This window comes from Ixodes scapularis, unplaced genomic scaffold, assembly GCF_016920785.2.
Source record: "Ixodes scapularis isolate PalLabHiFi unplaced genomic scaffold, ASM1692078v2 PGA_scaffold5__190_contigs__length_132052651, whole genome shotgun sequence".
In the NCBI taxonomy this organism is placed as follows: Eukaryota; Metazoa; Arthropoda; class Arachnida; order Ixodida; family Ixodidae; genus Ixodes; species Ixodes scapularis.
In genome coordinates, this window is record NW_024609880.1 from 1,918,939 (window position 1) to 1,929,369 (window position 10,431).

General features: G+C 45.2%; 1 protein-coding gene across 1 annotated transcript; it reads right to left on the reverse strand.

Moving 5' to 3' along the window:
* Positions 1–2,114: 2,114 nt before the first annotated feature.
* Positions 2,115–2,723, reverse strand: LOC121838027. Its single transcript, XM_042293991.1, has one exon. The coding sequence runs from the start codon at positions 2,721–2,723 to the stop codon at positions 2,115–2,117; it is 609 nt and encodes a 202-aa protein (XP_042149925.1).
* Between the last annotated feature and the right edge of the window lie 7,708 nt (positions 2,724–10,431).

A 10,431-nucleotide genomic window follows, 5' to 3' on the forward strand; every position in this document is an offset into this window, starting at 1 on the left:
TAGAGTATCTGCGATTGGTTTCCTCTGGTCTCTCGCAGATTCCAGGTGATGGCGGAGTGTCCCTGCAAGTAGAAATGGGCTCACAGTAGTCCCAAAAAGTACTCTTGTCATTCGCCATTCCTCTATGACAGTCAGTGGCTCGTGCGGTTGAGACGCGCTGGAAAACCATAGAAAGCGAAGGGCATCCCTGTCTACTTTAGCGATGGCTATCTGCAGGAAGGCCTTCTGTATGTCGGCAGTGACCGCCACTTTTTGCTTCCGGAACCGGAGCAGCACTGGCAGGAGTTCCGTGTTCATCTTCGGGCCCGTCTCCAGGTGGTCGTTCAGGGATCCAGTGTTTAATTTGGTCCGTGAGCTGAGGCGTCGAAGACGACTCGAAGCTTCGTTGTCGCTGAGTCCGCTCGAACCACTGCTTGATGAGGCATGTAGTAGACGGGTCCACTGTTCTGGCTGTCCTCTTTGACTCTTTCTGCATGCCCATCAACCATATAGCGTCTAATTGCCTCGTCGTACTCTGTAACGGTGCCATCCCGCTTCAGTCGTCTGATCAGGCTATGTAGTCTTTTGTGGGCTACATCATAGTTGTTTTCCAAGTATGCTGAGGTGTCCTTCCAGGGGAGAGCGACTTGATAGCGCCCTCCTTTCATCGTGATGTTTTCGTTGAAGTGTTCGATTACGTTCTTATGGTCCTGCATTGTGGTCGTTGGCTCGTCCACGATGCCAAGGCTGTCTAATTCCCTAAACTTTTGCAAAGCGATGGAATCATCTTCGTGACTAGCCCTGACGCTGACAGCACACACAACCGCATTCATAGAACATAATAACACCTGCGCTGCGGTGGTCGGCCCTTGGAAGGTCCATCCTAGCACAGTTGAAATGGCCACCAGCTCGGTGGCAATTTCAGCGCGTCGGATCTCTCCCGTAAGGAGTCACCACATCTGGTCAGCCCCTACCAGAAGACTTATAACGGCTTTTGATTTCACTGAGGGGAACATAAACTCGTCCGCGAGCTCGCCCGAGATTGTTCGTATGAACGAGTGGTTGACCGGTGTTTCTGCAAGCTCCTTACATATGAACGGGTCAACTACGGCCTCCAATATATGGCTCGCCGTAGCGTACTGGCTTCGCAGATGGAGACGCACGACCTTTAATCGTTGGCTGGAAATGTTTGTTTCTGTGCTTGCGAAGGTGTTAAATTTCAAGTCGAGGTACCCTATAGTGTCCAGTTGAAGCTTTGTGGCCACTTCTGCTCGGATGAATGTTTTCTGGCTTCCCCCATCTAAAATGCCACGGATGTGTGCAGATTTCTTGTCAGTCACAATCCAGCCCCTGAAAGTCTGCAGGAGAACGCCGTTGCCACCAGGTGAAGATGTGGAACCTGCCGTTAAGACGTCGGTGGCCTCTCCGCTCTCGGCCGGAGCTGCATGATGAGGTGAGTTTGGCCGCCACACTGGGATGCGCATAGAGACGGCATGTCTCCCGCCGCACGTGGTACATCAAGCCTTGGTGCGACAATCCTTAGAGCGATGGCCTCGTTTCGTGCATCGGAAACATCGGCTATCCTGTGCAAGCCGCCTTATTTCTCATCTAAGGAGCTCCCGGAAGAACATGTTCTGGCAGCATGATTCTCCTTTCCACAGAAGAAACAAGCGTCATCTAGATGACTTGAGTTTTGCAACACCATTGTTGAAGGAATCGAGATAGTCTGTCGAGGTCTGGAAGCCCAGGGTGAAAGATTCGCCGATGGACGCTTGTCACGTGAGGATCGCTCGCGGCTCTCGATTTCCACCCGTAGAAATTGTAGCAGATTAGCCAGCTCTTCTCCCGTATTCCTCGATGTATCAACCATAGCCTCACAACGTGTCGCACTACTGGAAGTGGCGGCAGTCTGTTCGGGGAGAGTAGGAGGAGCCAGTTGTGGCATATAGGTATTGATGCGATAGTACCCCACTACGATGTGTGATGGCAAGCTGGTCAGAAGTATATCAACCAGCATAGTTGCGTGTGTATCACTCGAAATACGCAGGGAACGCAAGCCACGGATGTTTGTTTGCACGTGATCGTAGACGTTCCGTAGTCCCTGTAAGTCGCGCTCAGACTTCACAGCTGGTAGCTTACACAGTCTTCCTAGAAGATTCGCGTTCGATTCGTTGTTTATCACCGAAACGTTCGGTCAGCATCTCTACCGCATCTTGGTAAGATGCAGCAGTGGATTGTAGTCCAGAAATCATACTGGCTGCTGGTCCCACGAGAAGCGAGCGCAAGTACTGGAACTTCTCCGGCTCAGAAAGACTTGTGCGGCAATGTACCGCGACGTCGAATTGCTCCCAAAATGGTTGCCATTTTGTAAGCTCACCTTGGAACTGCAACAGTTGTAGTTCCGGGATCTTCACTCCAGTCAACTGGGAGCTGCTGCCTTTTTCGCCTCCGGAGCGTGGCGGTTGCGGTGTCGTTTGTGCTCGCACCTCACTGACAATCCTTGCGACCTCGTCCTCGAAGTCAGCCACGGTGTTGTAGTCCTCCTCTAAGTCGTTGTCGTCGATGAAGGGCTCTATCTCCTCATTGACCTTCCGAAGCTCTTCGTTGCTAGCGAGCAGTCTGTGACGCAAACTTTCAAGTCTCTTGGAGTCCATGGGGTACGACTCTAGCGCAGCTCGTATCTCATTAATCAGCTTGGTGTTCCGGCTGCGTCGAACCGCTCGTTTCTTCTTTAGTCGATCCATATTCACCAATGCGGCGTCCAACTTTGTTCAACTCCCGGGTTTCGGCACCAAAGTTTGCGCCTTGAGAGCAATCGTAGGGGAAAGGAACACGACGACCCAGCTCTGGTGAACGATTTACTTCAACTTCCTTCTTTTCTCCCTTTTTCGCTCTCATGCCCGCGCGCTAGGAAGGATCGTTTAAACCTTAATTTTCAACAGTAGCAGCTCCCGGAGTTCCCTATTTCTGAAACTAAGCGCAAAAGAAAAATAAATAAAGAAAACAAAACGAAATGCACACATGGCATTGCTGCATGTGTTGCCCCTGTCACAGAAACCCGGAGTTTTAATACCAAAGTGGAGGAACATTGGCAATACGACATCTTACTTCCAGAGTACTGGTATCCGCACCATGGCTCGAAGTAGAAAAAAACAGAGCTTCGAAACAAAACGCGTGATATATTTATGTGTTACGTTTCTGCGGGTATTGCGCACGGGTGTTTTAAGAAACATCATTGCAATGCTCTTAAAGGCTAAAAAAAAAAACGCTCAAATAAAATTGACGCAAATCAGCGTAATGCTCAGGTTCCCAACGCGAGCTCTCGATTTTGGCGAAACTCATTTCGCGAGAAATGTGTAGATTCGTTCTTGCTTTTTTTTTTTTTTTTCGTTGTGCGCTGCCTTGGATTTTTTGTGAAAAGAAGAAAGAAGCGGCGAGAAGGAGAGAGGTAGATGGGAGCGGACCGAGGAGATTCGATCGGGAGTGCTCCTTATTCGCTTTCCTTCGTATATCTATAGAGTCTATGCTTGTGCCGCCTATCATAAACGTCGCAAGGAGGAATTGAAAAGTGGGATGAGTTTTTCGGTTGGCGAATAGGCGTCAAAAATCTCCACTGCAGCGCTTAGTCCTGTTTTATTTTTAAACTTATTTCCTTCTTGATGGTGTATCGTTCAGCCTGTTGTTTCCTTTTGCTATTTTGCTAACGTCGTTTGTTTAGCTGCTTTCTCAGGTTCCGTCTATCTAGAGCATAATGTTCTACGATCACTATCTCCTTGGATTATATATTTTCTATAGTATATCTACCTTCAAGTTTTTAATTATTTTTTATTCTTCGATTTCTTCGTTTGGTGTGTACCTGTTATATAATGCGAAGTTTTGATCTGAAATGGTCCAAAGTCGTACCTGAAGCATTCGTCTCCAAATGCACCAATATTGCCTCCGGCTGCAGGCGATGTCTTGGGCCCTACATTGTATCATTCGCTGTACGCCTCCCCTCCCTTTCCCTTAAAAAAAGGTTGACTCTTCTTTTGTGCAAAGTTATTTCCCTTCTAAGCATTTGTGTTTCCTCTTAAGCATCGTGTTTATGGCACTCGACTAACTTCATGTTCCCGCAATCGCGCTCGGAAATGTTATAAAAATTATAGTGCTTGAGCCGAAGAATAATTTTAACCAATTAGTCGGTGACCTTTAATTAACTAATTAAATAATTGGTTCATCGGTCTCTCGTGTGGGTTCATCAAATTTATTTAAGTTTGCAGACTCTCGAGGAATTTGTTTGCTGAGATTGCGATAGCGTTCGCGATGCACGATTACTGCGTATAGAAAAAGCCATACAACTTATTAGAGCGCAGCTCTTAGGCGCCCGCTTCCGGCTTGAGCGGCGTCGGCGTCTGTGTCGCCGTCGGCTTCGGCGTAACCACGCGGTGCATGATGGGTATATTTTCCCGCTAGATTTATCGGAAAAATTTCCCCGCTAAATTTAGCGAAAATATTTCCCGCTAGACTTAGCGGAGAGATTGGTGGAATAATTATATAGTTTAACAACCCTACAATCAAATTATTTGACGAGAGAGCTATTCGTTAAAACATTATTGTTTTATTTAGTTCAATTTCAAACACCATTATTATCATCGGCGAAAATCAGCGAGCGGACGCAGGCATGACCACCTGAAGAATACTAGGTACGTCTACTTTCTTCACCAATCACAAAATGTCAACGTCGTTTTTCTGGTGTGGGAGGAACGACTGCACTCACGCGCCACACCATCCTCCACTACTCACTGTGGTTCAATTAATACATCAGGTTGGTGAGATGACTTTCTGAGGATGGCGAGAAAAAGTGAATGGGCCTTGCGACATAAACTACGAGTAATTGATTATTTTATTGCGCGGTTGTGACTAGTGGCCTCTTTTTGTTGCGGCGTCACTAAACGAACACTGCATGTGAATTGTGTTCTACATTCTAAAGCATTGCATGCTTTATAAATTAACCAAATTTCCTTCTCCCTGAAGGCTACCTGTCCGTCTGTCCATGCGTCCGCATGTACCCCATGGCAGGGCATGTCAGCAAAGCTGGTTTGGCTGCATTTCCAGCATGAGCAAAACAATGCACAAAAATGCTTACTCGTTATTAAAACAACAAAACAAGCGATTACGCCCTGTTCGACTTGCTTGAGATCTAAACTAGGCGTTTTGCACTGTCGCTGTAAAATAACCTAAAGGGAACGATCTAACTGCGATAAAAGGGATAATAACTAATCCAACCCAAAAAACCCGGAAGCCACACGAGAAAAAAAAAATAGCCGGGGTGCTGTTGGTCGAGTTCATTTATTGCAATCTAGGCTTGACGTGATTGTCACAATCGCTTGAGGGGCTTGTCTTTTCCTATTGAGGGAAATATTGCTTCCGTCGGTGGTGCTTTACATTTAAGCTGTCGCGCACAAGTACCGTAGACGTAGTGGTCCTGACGAAGAAGAGGAAACCCTTAGCAAATCGGAGCGGTGTTGTGTCGTCGTTTGTACAAGAGACCGTGAGACCTCTTTTGATCGTCCGCTATGCTTTCCTTTGTTGGCTTTCAGGAATGCGAGGTATTTTCAAGCAGCAAAAAAAGACCCTTCATTGCTGCAGCGCGTTGCCCGGGACGGTCGGAATAAAGTTAAAATTGGCGGAACAAAAACGTTGTCTGCGACCGTCAAAAAAAAGATTTCTGTTTTTTTTTTTTTTTTTTTTTCTCGGACGATTCCTTCGACTCGGAAACGTTTTGTGTTCTGTTTAACGCATTCTTTTCGGTGGGATTTGGAGACGTTCCTTTTGTATATTTGATTTATTTATTTTAGTAAACGTCGCCTTCTGAGAGTTACATTCCGGAAAGAAGACTTGGAATTTGCTTCTGTCAGATAAAAATGCTTCAACGTAGTCTGCCTTAAAATGGTTTGGAGTGACGCCGACTGGATGAGTGATTTGAACGGTGCTGTACAGCTGCTAGACTGTCCTGAGGTCTTTAAGAATACACTCTTCTTTTTTTTTTGTGCGGTCATATGTTAGGGGGAACATAGAGATTTTGATTTGTGTAAGGAGATGCGATTTCAGCATTAGGTGAAATTGAAATAATCTTGGAAATTTGACATCATGCATCCGCAGTAAATTAGTCGGGAAGTAATTAAATCCGCCTTATTGGCTTCTGTTTCCTTCGGAGCAGATCACACCTTTCAAGCTTAACCTAGGTCTACTCAACATATCATGCACAGACTGCGTCTGCCATAAAATTAACCGTCACCCTCAATCAGTGTTGTAAGCGTTCGCTCCCCAAAACAGTAACGGAATACGCTACTCGTTACTAGCGAAATAAAGGGACGCTTTACCGACCTACGTTACCTCAAAATAAAAGCAACGCGTCGGCGTTAATTTTAAAAGTAACGCACGTCACTTTTGCGTTAATTTTTTTATAACTCGACGGTAACAATGTTTTTTTGTGTGTTTTTGTTTTTTGCGAACGCGTTTCTCGACACTGGCACAAAGGGCGTGGGCGTTGGGGTCCTTCTAAGGGTACTGCGTGGTGAAGAAACAGGCCAACTTTTGAAGGTATGTGATATGAGTTCAATGATTCATGACTTGGCGCCTATACTTCACTACAGCTTAAGTTCAGACGCAGCCGACGTTACGAGTTAATGGGGCCAATCACGCAACGTCAAAAGCGCAGGTCACTGCGCCTTTTTTGTTTATGATTGGCTCAGCGATGATGTAACACGTACAGAAACATGACGAACATGGTGCCCCTTTGACGCTCTCTGATTAACCGCATGAGCTCGTAGCGTCGGCTTCGTCTGGACTTAGCGTAAAACCAAGTATAGAAACACGAAAAAAAATTTCTGTACTTTTTTCTGAGTATTGAGAAGAAATGTAACGAGTAACGTAACATATTTACTCGTCACATGAACTAAGCAGTGTATGATACCCGTCACTGTTTTTAAAAAAAAGTAACGAGCGCGTTACTACGTTACCAATAAAAGTAACATGTTACCGGTAACGCTGTTATTTGTACCGCGTTACCGCCGAACATTGCCCTCAATAAACATAAATGTGTAAGTTGCCGGCAGAGGACCCCGGCAGCAGAGTAGACGAACTAAATAGCGTGTCCAATGCTTAACTATTCTTGCCTTCACTACCAGCTGATGCTACAACGATCTCACTATTAGAATTCAAGTACCGAAAATTTACGTTTAGAGCCGCATTTGTAAGGTTATTTGATCCCGGCATTCTTCGATTGTTACGCTTTACACTGTTTAAGATGTGGGTCGGCATTTCTTGCTGGCACAAAAACTACAAATTGTTTCTGCTACTCTTTGCGCATTTTTTTTTCTATACTATGGTTGATGCAATTGTCAGCAGAGTTTGCACATGATTCATCAAAATCCCAGCTTCGGATTAAAATTAAAAAGAAAGATACAAAAGACATTTAAGATTGTTTACGTGCAGGAATGCGAAAGGGCATTCCTATCGCATACGACGCTCCGTCGGTGACATCACGCTCCCCCACTGCGCAGGCGCAGTGAACCCCGCCGGCTCCACGGCTTGCGCTACGAAGCATCTGCGTTGCCGTGCCTGTGACCAGTGGGAAATTAACTGCCGTTTCTCTGCTACAGACAGTTACAGACAACGCGAGCTTCGCTTCATGGGACAGTTAATGCTTTCGAATTAAAAAAAAAGCATTCTAAGCACTGTCTTCTTGCAGGATTCTCTTTCAGGCGAAAAAATGTTTAGGAAAACGAAACTCGTATGCCTTCAGATGGTGCTGTCTACGCAAAAGTTTTGATGTCCCAGAATTATCTCTTCGATGTATACTGTTTTCAGTTTTGAGCCATTATCAAAGATTGACTGTTTTCGGGCGTGCAGTGGAACACAAAAACGCCACACATTTTTCACTGAGTTCAGACATGCAGTTCGAGCAAAATATGATGGCACGCTGTCATTTCTAACCAAATAATGTAGTATATTTCGATGCATCAAAACAGATATATGTATACTCGTTTTAATCTTGCATTAAATACGGGGATAGGAAGATGTAGCAAGCTTCACGTAAATACTCGAGTCATGAAAACCGTTTAATAGCAAAGGCGGAAAAAGTTATTGAGATCTGTATCCTTCCTTGTTTTTTTTTTGCGGATTCCTTTTTCGTTATGAACTTGAAAGTATTTTTTTTTACGGTGGTATAAACGATAATTTTTTGGAGATAGTATGTACATTTGACCTCGCAAATAGTGCAAAACCTTCATTATAGTGAAGTGCAGTACCAGGCCCACGTCATGAAGGGCACCATAGTGCCAGTTTCTTCTCTCATGGTAATAGATCACAAGAGAACTCAAGGCTGCACAGCGCACACTCGTTCGCAGCAAAGCGTAAGCGCACGAACCAGCCATTGAAACAATAGTGAGTTTTAGCATTTCGTTTAAGAGCAAACGCAACCACTGCGCGTTTGCGTTAGCATTTCCTTCTCCACACTGTGCATGCGCCATACGCAGGCAATGCAACGAGCTTTGCGTACGTACGCTCGCTGGTAAGCATTTGCGTGCGTACAGTGCAAGACTTTCTCAGATTGAAAAAGGCGAACCCCTCCTAAAACTGCTGGCCGTAAAGTGATAAAAAAAAAAAAAAACGGACCTCGTTGACGGCAGGCACCGGGAAAGTGATTCCCAATATTTGAGTAACGATGGGACTAAAAGTATCGGATATGCTTGACCTCAGAACGGCCTTAGATTGCTTAGGAGCAGTTTGCATAGGCTCCTCTTGATGGCGCTATAGCTGCTTTCATATATATGTGTGTGTTCCGCTCAACTAAAAGTAGCGCATTGCCACGCTTCAGCAGCTTGCGTGCTTCGTGCGCAGTGTTGACGCGGAGATCTTGACGATATTCTTAAATTTTCTATACTCCTCTTACCTGGTAAATAATTGTGACGAAGCGCGGCTTTTGATTCGACAGTTTTTGCTCTTACGTCGGTTACTTCGCTGTCACCCACTTTCTAGGAAAACGAGGACTTTTATTGCTGGTACCTTTAAACATAGTAGCAAAGACGTGACTGCTGTGAGCTGCAAGAAAGTGAAAAAAAAGCTCCTTTTACAGAAGTTTTCAACTGGGTTAAAGATAACTCGGCCGGTAAACATAAAGCCAACCTTAGAAAGCTCGATGGCAGCAGCAGAGGAAAAATTCATCGTTTATAGAAAAGAATCCAAAGATGACCATGACAACAAAAGAGAAGAAAACGGCGAGAGATAAAGGTGATTGGAACGAACAAAAGTTCGGCACGGATGGTGTGTTTCCGCAGAATATGTTTGTAATTGCCGGATCCCTCTCTTTCCCTTCTTTTCTCCTTCTGCTTTCTTTTCGGTGATTGTCTTTCTGGCCCCGGGTTCATTTGTTTTTACTCGCCGTGTCCTAAGCTAGAGTTGCCCGGTCCTGCAACTCACGGGGCTACCTTTCCCTATTTCTCACCTTCCACTTTTTCCGCTCTTGCACACTCCTTGCCCTGAGGCTTTGTTGAGTTCTATCGTGTTCTCTCTTTTTTTCCGGTGCACTTTGCTGCCGCTTGTATTTGTTTTTCCCATTAAAAACATCAACCATGTTTTTTTCTGTCCGAACGCGTTCGGTACAGGTCGACCTATATAAGGGTTTAGTCCTGAACTTTTAGTTCTTTGAAGCTTCCGAGTCTGTCTTTGTTTGCCGATTTGTCTCCGTTTGAGTCCTTTATTGCGAAAGCAAGTCCTTCGCTCTTTTTGTATCTGCCGTTCCTTTCTTGCTCCCGCGCCTATTTTTTTCTCTGGATAAAAAATAGGGCGCACATTTATCGAACACTATACTGTGCTTTTGTTTGGACGACGTTTCGTTTTCGTTTGTGGGAATTACAGAACTGCTCGAAGTATTTCACATTCTTGGTGTAACTGCTCCTATAGACCGACACGCTGTTTACAAACAAGCCCGCGTTTGCCCACACCAGGTGTGGGCACTGTGCATGCGCACAAGCCGAATTTGCTTGAAGTGAGACGTCTGCGCATGATCTGTGCCATCGACAGCGCCACCGCAGTTGCGTGACGTCAAGGCCGCGTGTTGGTCTATATGGGATTGCACATAGTATTTTTCTCTTATTTACTTTTTTTTCGTCAAAATGTTTTTTTAGGTGATTTTATTGTTTCAATTTCTACATGTTAGTTTTGTGAGACTTTGGTTTTTGGCACTTATCACACTTAAACCTTTCTTCGTTAAGTTGACTTAAAATATATTTACCGACCTGTACGCTAGCGTTGGAACAAAAAGGTATTGGTATGTTGTCACGGACGGATTGGAGTTCCGCGCTTCATTTTTATACGGCATTTTACGTCACAGGAAAGCATGCATATTTTTCTGTGTTGGAGCGTTTGCGTCCTATCATTTTACTTGTTCCACCCTATTAGCGCTGCTGC

What these genes read in the sequence shown, in the direction of transcription:
- LOC121838027 (XM_042293991.1), bottom strand. Translation starts at nt 2,723, where the DNA reads ATGGATCGACTAAAGAAGAAACGAGCGGTTCGACGCAGCCGGAACACC.